General features: G+C 41.4%; 5 protein-coding genes and 1 pseudogene across 5 annotated transcripts; 2 read left to right on the top strand and 4 right to left on the bottom strand.

Annotated features, from left to right (window-relative positions):
- Nucleotides 1-313: 313 nt before the first annotated feature.
- LOC149039961 (uncharacterized) lies at nt 314-4,186 on the bottom strand. The gene has a single exon (XM_089182759.1). The coding sequence runs from the start codon at nt 3,836-3,838 to the stop codon at nt 2,258-2,260; it is 1,581 nt and encodes a 526-aa protein (XP_089038885.1). The 5' UTR covers nt 3,839-4,186; the 3' UTR covers nt 314-2,257.
- LOC149039962 (uncharacterized) lies at nt 864-1,805 on the bottom strand. Its single transcript, XM_089181490.1, has one exon. The coding sequence runs from the start codon at nt 1,803-1,805 to the stop codon at nt 864-866; it is 942 nt and encodes a 313-aa protein (XP_089037616.1).
- Nucleotides 4,187-4,336: 150 nt separating the features above from the next.
- On the bottom strand, nt 4,337-5,029 carry LOC149039960 (uncharacterized). Its single transcript, XM_089182764.1, has one exon. The coding sequence runs from the start codon at nt 5,027-5,029 to the stop codon at nt 4,337-4,339; it is 693 nt and encodes a 230-aa protein (XP_089038890.1).
- A 509-nt stretch (nt 5,030-5,538) lies between these two features.
- On the top strand, nt 5,539-6,518 carry LOC149039959 (uncharacterized). Its single transcript, XM_089182767.1, has one exon. The coding sequence runs from the start codon at nt 5,861-5,863 to the stop codon at nt 6,428-6,430; it is 570 nt and encodes a 189-aa protein (XP_089038893.1). The 5' UTR covers nt 5,539-5,860; the 3' UTR covers nt 6,431-6,518.
- Nucleotides 6,497-7,647, top strand: LOC149039958 (uncharacterized). The gene has a single exon (XM_089182755.1). The coding sequence runs from the start codon at nt 6,497-6,499 to the stop codon at nt 7,508-7,510; it is 1,014 nt and encodes a 337-aa protein (XP_089038881.1). The 3' UTR covers nt 7,511-7,647.
- A 2,189-nt stretch (nt 7,648-9,836) lies between these two features.
- Nucleotides 9,837-10,477, bottom strand: LOC149039957 (uncharacterized; annotated as a pseudogene).
- Nucleotides 10,478-13,853: the final 3,376 nt, after the last annotated feature.

Raw genomic sequence — 13,853 nt, 5'->3', positions numbered from 1 at the left:
CGTGACTCCATTATCAAGAGACTAGTTTAAAAAACATGCAAATAAGGAAAGGTACAAGAATAGCATAAATTAGAATGAACGGCTTAAACAAACACCTTTGCGCGGATGGAATCCGTTTGCACGTTCAGTGTTGGCTTACGCATGCGAATATACAACATTTCATTAACAAGGCAATCAAATTTGCCGTTACATTTCGCGATGACGTTGAATTGCTCGATCAAGCGTTCAGGTATTTCACTATTGTGCTGGAGGTGGTAGTGTTTGTAGATAGAAGATATTTTGCCTTCACTACACAACCGAACACACTCAAAGGTTGAGGCATGGGCGCGTTAGTCAGCCAGGCCCAAGATAGATTTTAATTGTGACAATGAATTTACAACAAAGTGGATAAGAGATACATCAAGTAACATCCTACATGCGCCAAAGCCGGACACGTAAGCCCCAAAAACCTCTTGTTAGGAAAATAGGGACCGTGTACCCCCGACCAACTGCAGTGGCGCCACCTTTGGGGTTTTAAGGTTGATCTATAAACAATGAAGAGAATGAAGAAAACAAATCATATCAGGATAATTACACAATAAAAATAAACCTTATGGGAAAGTGCTAGTGGCAAGGCTGACCGTAGAATGCCACAAGATTCTCAACGATCTCTTCTTACAAACATACTACCCATGAACCTCCGCGTACTACGCTCGCACCCAGTTCTCTGTTCCGTGTCGGCAAAATATTAATTTATGTCAATACCGATTATCACAAATTACATATTTTGCCTTCACTACACAACCGAACACACTCAAAGGTTGAGGCATGGGCGCGTTGGTCAGCCAGGCCCAAGATAGAAAAGCTAAAGGTAGGGCTTGAGCTCAGAGAAACAGAGCCTTGGAAACTTCTAGCCTACTGGAAAGAGAATCCTTAACATAAATGTTCTTTGCTGTGACTGAGGCCCAGCGACCATGGCGCTGAAGATTCCTCTCCGAAATGCCAGAGCTGGCAGCTAAAGTAGCTCCACCTGACCTAGCTGAATGAGTGCTATACTTAGAGATATCTGGTACAATATTCGCGAAAGACTTCTTAAAGGACTGCCTATAGGTAGAATAACAAATCGGCTTGTTTACAGAGATAAGGCGCTTGTGATTGCCCGAAGCTGAAATGGCCCTAAAAAGATACTCGTCAGAATTTTCAGGAATCTGGGCCTTATGCATATACAGCTTAAGTAAAGAACAGGGACACGTGATAGATGAGGACTCAGCAATAACGACCGACCTGCCCTCCCTCAGTTGGTCCGCCTTGCTTTTCTCTATGCTGATTGTAATGTAACCCTCGTTAAACTGAACATCTCTGCTACGCATAACGCATAACTCGGAACTTCTAAGAAAACCGGAAAATGCGAGAATGAACATAACTAAATTTCGTAATTGTAAAAGGTCTTCTAGATTAGTCTCTGCAGCAAGGACCTTGAGGTGGTAGGCGTCCAGGGGCTCCTTTCTATTGACTATTGGCTGACTGGCAAGGCGAACAGCTCCTTCCTTTACGGCAATAACAGTAGGGTGTAATGTTGGAGAGTCGACGCCTGCAAGAAGATGTACCCACTTGAACGCGTAAAAGGCGCAGTTGATGGAAGCGACGGACTTGGACGACTCAAGGAGGTGTTGCAAGTAGAGGGCACAATCGATTGGACTGACTGGAAACTCCGAGGTACCCAAGACATCACTAGCAAAGGGTCTCCACTTGTTAAACGCCCTCAAGTAATTTGCCAATGTCCCAGATGCTCTGGAAGCAAGCACGGTAGATTTGAGATTCTCCATTAGCTGATCCACTCTCGGGGAATTTTGGGCCTCTGAAGACCAAAAAACGGAAGTGAAGATATCTAAGGATAAAAAAGATATCAATGAGACAGGCAGCAGTGCACACAATGCTTAATTTACATTTAACTCACTGTCTTCACTCAGGAAGACCACTCTGCCGATCAGGCAATACACTTCTGCGTAAAACGATACAAGAGAAAAAACCATGCTATTCTAGTGGACGTACCCCTCTAGGGCGTTTGCACAATGCCAACAGAAAATACCCCTCTAGGGTACAAAATGAAAATACATATGACAAATCGCCCCTCTAGGGCCTCTCCTGGATGCCTCTCTAAGGCCTAACACGTTTAACTTAGAAAATGATTATCAACAAATAATAAGTACTTCGCGCAAATATAATACGCCTTATCGGTACATAGTGGAAACAGTAGCGAACTCAAGCGTGAATGGAATCAAACACAAGGAACTAGAAAGCTTTTACGAGATAACTCGGAATCTAATCTGGGAATGATGCTAAAGTCAAGACGTAGAGCTAACGAAACGAAAGCCAATGGCTTGCTACCAAAAATAGAGTTCTTAGCTTTTCCTCTAATGAACAAATTAGGAAAGTTAGGCAGGATAACCCAGTCATGGATAAATGTACTCCAATGGAAACCATCCGAACACAGGATGGGCCAGAAGTGGGCTGACTTCCAAAGGGGAACGATCAGAGTTCCTTGAGCACAGCACAGCTCCATATGCTTAATAACTTTACACGTTAAATACACAGGGGGACACAGCCAGTTATTATGATGAGACCAATCCTGAGAAAACGCATTAACGCCACTTGAACCAGGCTGGTAAAACCTCGAATTAAAGCATTGGACTTTGGCATTGTAGGAACAAGCGAACCTATCGCAGGTATGTGGACCCCATAAGCCGTCAAGAGCACTGAAGACCGTATCGTTGATCGTGTAGTCGTCATAATCAATGAAATTGCTTATATCGTCCGCCGCACTATTTAGGTCTCTTGGGATCCATTGCATATCGATGTTAATAGCACTAAGCAAACAACTACGATGGATATCCATTGCAAGCTCTTGTAATGCTGGAGTCTTAGACCCTGAATTACCGATCCGGACAACGTTCTGATTATCCGTAAACCACGTGACTGTTTGGGCTCTCAATGACTCCACGAAGGCTTTTACTGATAAAGACACGGCTAACAACTCTCTGAATGTAGAACTTTGAGCTTTCTCAAAATCTGACCAGTTTTGATGGAACATCTTCCCCTCGAACTCGATGAAACTGCCGCAAGCTGAGCCAGAAGCATCGGAATAGACGATCTTCGAAGGCTTGTGCCTGACAGGCCAAATAGGTATGCCGTTAAGACTTGCCGCATTAGACTTCCAGAAAACCAGCTCAGCCAGAGCTTCAGACGAAAGACGAACGTAAGAGTTCCAGGTTGGCGCGGTATTGATGACTGGGAATAAATTTCTAGACATAAGCCTAGAGACATTACCAACGCAGGGGCCAAGAGATATTATTTTTCCGCAAACAGAGGCAAGCTTCCAAACTGGATGACAAGACGAGGGAATGGCCAAAAGAGTCGCTAAATCTTCTTGTAAACTGGTAATTCGCTTAGCAGTGGCAGAAATTTCAGAAGTGGAAGTGTTGAGAACGGCTCCGAGCCAAGTAATAACCTGAGTGGGCTCCCAAACGCATTTGGTTTCATTAGGAAGAAAGCCAGATTTAAGTAGATCTGCATGTACTTGGAGACTAGCGATTTTTGCCTTATTCTTGTCCGCAGCAGCTCCGAGACCATCGTCCAAATAAACCACGATCGACTTTGCTTCAGATCTCCATTTCTTGACTAAAGGCTTGAGTAGTTTAGTAAATAAATAAGGCGCGGAACTGAGGCCAAACGGAAGAACAGAAAACTGGAAAAATCTGGTGCGTCCTGAGGAAAAAGTCCACGCAAATGATAGGTACTTCCTGTGCTCCGGGAATATTTCCACGAGATGGTAACCAGACTTTAAGTCAAAAGTAAACATAAAATCTCCAGGATTCAAAACCTCTTTCGCAATAGACAAATCCTCACACCTGAATCGGCATTTGTAAAGGAACTGATTAACGTGGCGAAGGTCTAAAATTAGACGCTTTTTGCCTGATTTCTGAACAGATACGGACAAAGGATTGATGATAACAGGAGCTTCAAACACTTCAGTGACGCAACCGGCGTTGATGAAGAGATCGTTAATGGCACTTTCGACAAAAGCTGCCTGCTCCAAAGCCGAACTGTTATTTTTAGCTGTGAAGGGCGGAGGAATTTGGAGAAGCGGTAATTTATAGCCATAATCAATAACATCCAGGATAAATTGAGGGGCGTGAATGTCGTTCCAGAATGCGAGGGCTCCACGTAGCCGTCCTTTAACGGACGAGTAATCATCGCCGGATTTAGCCTCGAAAGAATTTCCATTGACACGAAGAAAAATTAATTTATCGCTATCCTCATGAATAAGGCCTTGCTCCAAATCGACGTCCGAAGTGAGTCATTTGGGATTCTGACCGGCATTAGAAGGAACACCAAACCGCAAATTAGGGCAGAAAGCCCTCCAATGCCCGGGTTTGCCACAAGCAAAGCACAAACCAGAAGACGATCTCTGAGACGAAAGCTGCGGGTTTACGCGCGAAAACAAATTGGGTAGCTGTGAGGCGGAAAACTGCGGAGTTGTTGAAGTCGATGTAACATTACTTCTTTGCCGGGTCGAGCGAGATGTGAAACGCTTCGTGGACCTAGCTGCTCTGGATTCGGCCCTGTATATCTTTTTCTCATCTTCTTCGTCGTCTGCGAGATCATGGTGCTTGTATGCGAGGACCGTCTTCCACCCGTACTGTGATTTATCAGCCAGTAAAATTAATTTTTGACGCTCTTGAAGCAGCTCCATACCTTTATCCAAGGCTTGTTTGATATTCTCGACGTCGTTCCTTTCGAGGGCAATATGGGCGTCTTCAACAGCATCTTTAATAGCTTTGTTAGCTTTGTACTGCTCCTCGTTGCTCTTCTTGTTGAAGTGAGGAACGGAATCGCGTTTCAACCTTTTAATCTCTGACATCTGCTGGGAAGCGATAGATTCGTTAGAACGCTTGAGGTCAGAAATCGAAGAATTTACGAGATCTTTGATCTGAACGATAAGATCTCTGTTGTTTTCAGCGATTACTTTCCTGACGCCTGCTTCGTCCATAACTAGACAAGGAAAAATGATGAAGACAAGAAATAAACCTTATGGGAAAGTGCTAGTGGCAAGGCTGACCGTAGAATGCCACAAGATTCTCAACGATCTCTTCTTACAAACATACTACCCATGAACCTCCGCGTACTACGCTCGCACCCAGTTCTCTGTTCCGTGTCGGCAAAATATTAATTTATGTCAATACCGATTATCACAAATTACATGATTTCCTTTTGTGCCCTTCTACGCGATCGTGTAAGTGACCACGAGTATAGCCCACATACCCTGCATCACACAGGTTACATTTAAATTCATAAACGATACATTGTTGGTTGGTTGGTACTTCGAGAGGAAATCAATGGCATCTATGATGAAATCCGTCAGACCTGTTCACTATTCCGCTATATGTGCATCTTACGAACCATCACTGTGCTTCGGAATAAACTCCAACTTGAAGTTACGAACACTCACACTCGAAAGATCTCAAGGCTTCTCTACAGAGAAACTGACGTCGACGAACACATCCTGAATATTTCCTCTTAGGAACTATCGTTCTTCCAAAAATTGGTTCTCTGCCGTGGCCTGAAATTTGCGATCCCGCAAAGAGTGTCTCCAGTTGAGATCAAGGCAAGCTTCGAGAAAGCATACTGGAACCTTGAACGGCATCTACCAAACGAGAATTTACGCGAACTAGCAGCCGCAACCTTACGATCTGTTGCGCTAGAGTATATTAATAGGAGTAGCCCAAAACCTCCTAAAGCCCTCTTGCAAGCTATTGAAGATCTGAAAAAACGCAATGACATTGTTGTCACAAAACCGGATAAAGGGTCTGGTGTTGTTGTTATGGATAAATCAGAATATCTTCGCCTACTATCCGAAGCGTCAATAAACGATACCAGCAAATTCCGATTCGTCGACTCGGAGAGACCGAGAACCAGAGGACGACCTCCTAAGTATTACCACGCTCTCCTTCAGAAAGAAAGGGAGCTGGAAACTCTCGTTCGAAAGATTCTACCGAAATCCATTGCTGACGCTCTCCGCCCGAAAGGGTCCAGACTCGCACACTTGTATGGCTTGTCGAAGACACATAAAGAACAGTTGGCCGTGCGGCCAGTACCCTCTGCTACTAACACCTACAATTACTCGCTAGCGAAATGGCTTGACGACAAATTGAAACCCCTGTCGTGCAACCAATATACAGTGACAGACACATTCCGCTTTGCTGATGAAGTACGAGGCTTCGAGATCAAGAATGGCGAAATTTTAGTTTCCTATGACGTCACCTCATTGTTTACAAATGTACCCTTGGAGGAAACAATACAGATCTTAGCTGAAAAAGCCTTTGCCCAGGATTGGTTCAACGAGACGCACAGCTTGAACATCTCTAAAGCGGACCTAATCGACCTCCTCTGAGCAGCTACGAAAAACCAGCTTTTCCAGTTTGACGGTGCTTTATATGAGCAGACAGATGGAGTCGCTATGGGTTCTCCCCTTGGACCGTTGCTGGCTAACGTCTTCATGTGCTCGATTGAGGAAAACCTCGAACAACACGGTCAACTTCCGCGCTATTACCGGAGGTACGTCGATGACACCCTGACCGTAATGCCTGATAGGGTGACCGCTGGCCAGTTTCTAGACACCCTTAACTCTACCCATCCCTCCCTCCGGTTTACCATGGAAGTCGAACGGGAAGGATCCCTTCCCTTTCTAGGAACTGAACTGCTTAACCGTGCACCAAAGATTGAGAGAAAGGTCTACATCAAAAGAACCAACACGGGTCTCCTTCTGCATTTCCAGAGTCATGTTGACATTAAGCACAAGCGCAGCCTAGTTAACACCATGGTGGATCGCGCTTATCGATTATCTTCTAACTGGTCTTTCTTCTCCGAGGAATGTGACCGCCTTAGAAGGGTTTTTCATAACTTAAAATACCCAAAGCCACTGGTTGAAACTACAATCAAGCGGTTCGTTGAGAGAAGGATTTCATCTGCAGAGCCCTGTCCATCACCAGACGTACCATCGGAGATTGTGAGATTAGTGTTACCCTTCAAGGACCAATCGTCAGCTAATCATGTTAAACAACAACTGAACAGTCTAAGCTCGAAGTTAAGCGTGACTGTCCAACCAGTGTTCGTTAGCCCTAAGCTCGATCAACAGCTTAAGCAACACGAAATTAAGCCCCCTATTGTTAACCAACAATGTATCGTTTATGAATTTAAATGTAACCTGTGTGATGCAGGGTATGTGGGCTATACTCGTGGTCACTTACACGATCGCGTAGAAGGGCACAAAAGGAAATCATCTTCTATCTACAAACACTACCACCTCCAGCACAATAGTGAAATACCTGAACGCTTGATCGAGCAATTCAACGTCATCGCGAAATGTAACGGCAAATTTGATTGCCTTGTTAATGAAATGTTGTATATTCGCATGCGTAAGCCAACACTGAACGTGCAAACGGATTCCATCCGCGCAAAGGTGTTTGTTTAAGCCGTTCATTCTAATTTATGCTATTCTTGTACCTTTCCTTATTTGCATGTTTTTTAAACTAGTCTCTTGATAATGGAGTCACGATGACCCCGAAACGTCGAGTAATAAATCTTTCCTGGTTTTTTCTATGCCTTTGCTTTAGCAAATCCCTGCTGATCAACTTCCAGTATGACTTGTAATCTTTTACTTTGTCAAAAAGATCAACGTAGAATTAGCATTTAGCAACACTGACATCATGCGTAGCCCTGTTTCTTAATGAGCCATACATGCTTGGCCCACAATTCTTGATTGTCAGATAGTTTTGCGTTCAGAAGAGTTTTGTAGCGTAAACTCATCGTATGGTGTATTTGCGAAATAACCCAGGGTGTAGACTGGCGTCCGACTTTGATCTCGCGCAAGGACGCATGTCTGTTCCATATCTGACCAAAGAGTTACATCCACGCAATGACCATCATGGTATCCCACCCCTGACACCAAGTCTAGAGGCCAATACTAGTGATAAATTGCTTAATTCGTTGTTAACACAATCGACATGGGTGATGACTACAAGAAGGTAGCTCCTATGTATGATCGTGCAAGTAGCCGTTAACCAACAATTCTGCCTCCCAGAGGAGTTTATTACTCCCCACAATGGGAATAAATTCTGCGAAGGAGGTTTGTAGTTTCAAATGGAATGTCTGGATCATAGGCTTGAGGGAGAGAAACGATTCTGTTGAGTAGACGTCTGTTGAACTCCTTGTACTCAAGCGCTTTGAGAGAAACGGTTATAAGTTGATAGCTTCGAGAGCCTTCCTTAAAGACACAATTATACAATTCTGAAAAACTACGCTAGTTAGAAAGGAAAAGATGATAAAAACTGTGGCTTACTCGAGGGAGGATGAATGCGATCAAAAAATGGCGATAAACAATGTGCATGTGCAATTGTGCATGATGATTTTAACCATGTTCCAAGAAGGTAACAAACTTTTCCAAACCGGATGTTGGTTCAATCCAAAACTACCACCGCTGCTTATTCCCTCCAATGGCTTAGCGGTCTCTGTGATTGCTGATTGGTCTCTGCTATTGCTGATTGTTTTCCCTGATTGCTGATCAGTAGCTTGATTGCTTGTAATACGTAAAAGAAGCAACTAATCAATATTAAGATACATAAATTGACATTCAATGAGGAACCCCATTGCCGCTAACATGATATTAATAATTGTTAGATACGTGTGAGAAATTTCGATAATAATTAGATTACATATATATAAGCAATGAATATGTACTATTAAATGTATGTACACTCCTTTAGAATTAGCCATAGTTTCCTGAACTGCAAGTTAAAAAAATGAAATTATTGAACATGATAATGATAGTAGTTAAATACATATTATTAATACATACTCTTAAATGGCTTTGATGAACCAAATTATGCTTTTGAGGTTCAATTTTTTAATGAAAACATGTATCGGATAAATTATCATCCATCGTCTGTTTTATAATGAGAACCAAAATAAATTGTGTAATAAATAGTACAACAAAGTGAGAGGTTAACCATAATAGTTAACACACAAAAATGTAACTGTTTAAGCTAAGAAGGGAGACTAATTAGTATGAAAGGGATAAATGAAGATGTTTGACCTGGAAATTTAAAGATGGTTGCTCCCAAAGGATGTGCATGGCATCCATAATTTTTAATGGGAAGCTTGTGGAAGCAGAGTCCAGAATTTTGAGACAATCATCTGAACAAAGGGATCGACAATTTTCAGAACCTCTCAGGTGCTTAAAGATACCCTTAAAAGCATGTTATAGTTTGAAGAGGAATTTCTAGTATTTTTCTGCAGTTTTACGAAGCTCTTCTGCTTTTCTTTTCGAAGATCATTGGTTCTATTACAAGTAATGACAAATGTCTAAAGCTACTAATATAATCTTATTGTATCATTAAAGTGCGAATTTTGATTTTTATGTGATGGTTGCCTGGTTAAGAGTAGTTTCAAACTTCTTCAATGGTTTCTGTATTACATAGGTACAATAGCAAATTTCTGAAGTCCTTTGGATGTGAACCTCTTGCTCTCTGATTAACAGACAGGGCTGTCATTAAGTTCTGATGCAGGTGTAACAAGCAAGAGTTCACCTGTAACATCCGAATACTTGGCCAAAGGCCATGAACAAAGGCAAGGAGTCAACCATGTTGTCTTTCAATGAACTGCAAACCCTCTTTAATGCACTTGTGCCTCTTTCTGACAAGGCATTAGTCACAGGCAGGCTCTTGGGTATAGCAGACAACTTCAGGTTTGAAAACATTACTTTGAATGATGAAATGCTGCATAAGTTGGTTAGGAGCGACTCAGTCGGTGTGAGGCTGTGGTGTGATGATCATAAGGCACACGGACTTCATATCCTGTGCAATGAACTGGAAGTAAGGGTTTCAGCTTCCATGTAATCTGTGGCACCAAAGTGGTGTGCAAGTGTAGCTATATGGTTCACCCGCTCGCTCTCCAAATCAGCGACTTCCTTTGCCGGAAGATTTTGCAAATCATAGATTGAAAGGGCTTGAAAAACTGGCAGGGAAGGAAATCTTACTGATCTGTTCTCTTTGAACATTGTCACATAAGTTGTATTAAACCACTAAGGAAGTTACTACTTCAGTGATTTGGACTCCAGTCAAGCCAAATTTTCCATTCTCTGCTAGGTCATCACCCAGTGTCCTTCCTTTTCAGGATGTCATCAAGCCTAGTAAGGCAGTACGACACAGCAGACAGTAGGGCAGCAATTCTTAGTTCTCCATGCTGAAGAGTTTTGCTGAGGATCGCAAAGTGTGAGAATTTTTTTGAGAATGGAGAGGGTAGCAATAAACTTGTGACACCTGCTTTGCATTATTAGATCACAGGCAGTAGCATCATCTTTAAAGAAATCAATATCTGAAAGTGCTATTTGAAGTTCACAGTCTGACCGAAAAATCTCATCTCCCTTCCACAGTTGTGTCATATTGGATCACACTCCTGTCAATTTCTTGTTCTTGGGTGGGATCTTCCGACGGAAGAAACCATAGCCATTTGCTATTGTTGCCTGGTTTTCACCTAATTGCACTCGCTATCTTAAACAGATCACACCAGACATCTCCCCAACCTTTTTGCAAGAGGTGTCAAAGCCGCAGAGAAAGTATGATAAGCATGCCAGTGTTTGCAACATGTCGCAGTCTGGATGAGCTACAACTTAGTACATGCATACATACTTTATTCGTCCCAATGGGCTTTTCAAACTAAAGAAATAGTTAAAATTATATAGCAATAAATTAATTAGCTAATTAAATAACTAAATAAAAATAACCAAACCAGTGTAGTACGTCCTTAAAGGCCCGGAAGGCCGAATCCTCCTGTCTTCAGGGATGTCGCTAGTGTTTAAACATTCTGTAATTAAGGGTGTCAACTCTATCATGGCAGTCAGGAATTCATTGCGTTTAAAGCCAAGTGCTGTAATTGTGCATTGGTGGCGCTCATTCATCAGCATGGAAACAGCACAGGTTGGATTATGCCTTTGCTTCTGACGTTGGCTATATTTCCTCTGGCTTCCTGACATTGACAGTCTGGGCAATTTTGGTCTCCTTCATCCTGTGAATCTCTTGTGTGTATTGTCTGTGTTAGATCAATAGACGAAGCAAGGAAAAATATTATTCTAATGTCATAAAACCATTTTCACATACTGACACCAATCCAAATGAAAAATTGATCAAACACTACTTGAAAATATGGAAGGTAATCCTTGGCTTATATGAATAGTCAGTGCCCATGCAAGTTTAAGTGGTAGCTGTTGCCTTTCTTTTATTGACTTCTCAGCATGCACAGACATAGTTACAGGAGCAATTGGAACCTACTGTTTTCACTGAATTTGACAACAGCAACAGGCAGATCTGTAGATGGTCATATGTTTATCATAAGTATAGCGTAATTGGTTGTTTAAGTTATATAAATGCATGAAAATTGATGTTGGCAACCTCTAGGTTTGTATAATATAATCTTATTGCATTCTTAAAGTGATGATTTATATGTGATGGTTGCCTGGTTTAGAGTAGTCTCAAATGTATTGAAGTGGTTTCAATATTGCAGAGTCATGATACCAAATTTCTGAATGTCCTTTGGATGTGAACTTTTTGCTTTCTGATTAATAGACAGGGCTGTCATTAAGTTTTTAAGAAAGTTTACCTGTAACATGAAAATAGATAACATAATCAAATTAAGTAATCAAACAAATAAATTGACTAAAAATAAGAAAAGCAATTTAATATGTTTTCTAAGGTCCTGGGAAGGTGAATCCTCCTATCGTCAGGTAGGTCTTCAGTATTCAAACATTCTGTAATTAACTCTTTATAGTAGACTTTAAAAAAAATGACAAATGATGGCAACCTTTTTTCTTTTATTTTTTTGGTCAACAGTATTTACACTAGTGATTAGTGCTATATGTCATTTGAAAGAGGACAAAATTAACTTTTCAGGAAAAATATGTGGATTTTAAATCATGCTAAGAAAAATGGCACACGATTTGCATTGATTATCGTACAACTTTTGACTTTGAAACAGCTTGGGCCCGAATGGATTGGAGTTACATGGAAACATTTCCAAGATAAAAAGATTATTATATTATTATATTATATATTAATATTCCTTATCTTATGGGCAAGACATACAGAGACTCTGGCTGAAAAAGAACAAATACAGAATGAATTAGAATATTTTTACAAACTGTACCCCAAAACCATAAAAATTGAACCAGATTATTGAAAAATTTATTCCTCACCAAGTATTTACACAAGGGAAGTAAGCTATGCTTGAATTGAAACAGCAATAAATAAGCTTTCCTGAAATGCATGTTTCTTCTCCAATGAAAAGGAAACAACCTCATTGAATGCTTTCAAACTAACATCAATTAGCATACAATATCATCAAAATTTGAACTGTGAATTAAGTGTTACCCAAATGATATAAAGTAATGAGGCAAAAATTAACCAAAAAGGTTCCTTGTTATATGGGTAACATCTCCATAAAAATTGGCGGAAAAACAACTTCTGAGATGTCTGACACATTTAGTGAACACTGATTGAAGTGAATATAATGGAATTTTTTTTCTATTATACATATAGTTTGAATGGTGTGTATTTACCTTCAAGAAAATGATGATAAAAAAAAATTGTGTGGGGCACCCTCCTCTCACCCCTGCCACATCTAGGCAGGCCCCACAGCTAAATGATAAAAGACATTCATCACAATATTCAAAGCGTAAGCAATAACAAAACACAATAATTCTCCTATCTACATGCACAACACAACATAAAACTACAGAGGGTTTCAGAGCAACCAGGAAATCAAAGTTCAAGGATCAGGAAGGTGATACTCTGCACTATGAAATACTGGAAAGCAGTTCCTCTGCTTAGCAACATGCACATACTTTCCCTCACACTGCGGTGCACTTCAATAGGTTTGTACCTTACCTCACCCCTATCTTCCTTGTAGCAGACCACATAGTTTCTCCTATGCTCACCCTGAACTGGAATGTGTTCTGTCACAAATTGGCTGGTTTGGGTAGCTGACCTTGGGGGTCTGCCTAAAGTGGACACAGGTGGGTCGTCATAGTTAGGAAAGCCACAGATTCCACGGATAATCTCCTCCCTGAAGTCACCCTGTGGATATTCTGATATCCTTTTGAGGGCAGGATTATCTGGATTGTTCTGCTGGTGTTCTCTGAAAAGAATAACACTCTTGACAACAGCAATGTCAATACGGTGATAAAAAAGTGTCTTCCACCACCTTGCGCATTTCCGTTGCACATTGTGGGTGTCCAGTATCTGGTCAGATCGGTACATAGCATACATATACTGATTGTACATTGCAAAGACCTGAGGCTGACGTACATCTACTGAGTTCCATACACCGTCATCATTTTTTTACTCTACGCTTTATTTGAGCAGATTCATTAGCATTACTAGTAGTGGTGATCGCAGTGACTACTTTACTGTCAACCCACTGCAAGACCAAGCAGGGTGGATCCCTCTGCCACCGCATAGTACCCCTGGCTTTGCCCTTTCCCCATTCACTTCCTTTCTTGAAATTTTCTCGCATATCTTTCGTGGTTTGCAAAATGGTACCTGTAGCTGTGACTCCATGCTGAAATAAATGCTTCATGAGACAAACTGAAGAATAAAAATTGTCAATAAACAAGTGATAACCTTGGTTATAGTAGGGACTAATAAGTCTTACCACAACATCATGCCCAAGCCCAAATCTACTGATCTCTCTTGAAGCATCTTTCCCGATGTATATGTTGAAATCTACTGTGTAACCATTTGAACTATCGGCAATTACCCAACGTT

Source organism: Pocillopora damicornis, chromosome 9 (genome assembly GCF_964200805.1).
Source record: "Pocillopora damicornis chromosome 9, jaPocDami1.2, whole genome shotgun sequence".
NCBI classification, from domain to species: domain Eukaryota; kingdom Metazoa; phylum Cnidaria; class Anthozoa; order Scleractinia; family Pocilloporidae; genus Pocillopora; species Pocillopora damicornis.
Note: the sequence above shows the minus strand (reverse complement) of the source record. Positions and strands in the feature narration are given on the sequence as shown.

Excerpts from the sequence above, each read along its gene's own strand:
- LOC149039958 (XM_089182755.1), top strand. The coding sequence starts at position 6,497 with ATGGGTTCTCCCCTTGGACCGTTGCTGGCTAACGTCTTCATGTGCTCG.
- LOC149039960 (XM_089182764.1), bottom strand. The coding sequence starts at position 5,029 with ATGGACGAAGCAGGCGTCAGGAAAGTAATCGCTGAAAACAACAGAGAT.
- LOC149039959 (XM_089182767.1), top strand. The coding sequence starts at position 5,861 with ATGGATAAATCAGAATATCTTCGCCTACTATCCGAAGCGTCAATAAAC.
- LOC149039962 (XM_089181490.1), bottom strand. The coding sequence starts at position 1,805 with ATGGAGAATCTCAAATCTACCGTGCTTGCTTCCAGAGCATCTGGGACA.
- LOC149039961 (XM_089182759.1), bottom strand. The coding sequence starts at position 3,838 with ATGTTTACTTTTGACTTAAAGTCTGGTTACCATCTCGTGGAAATATTC.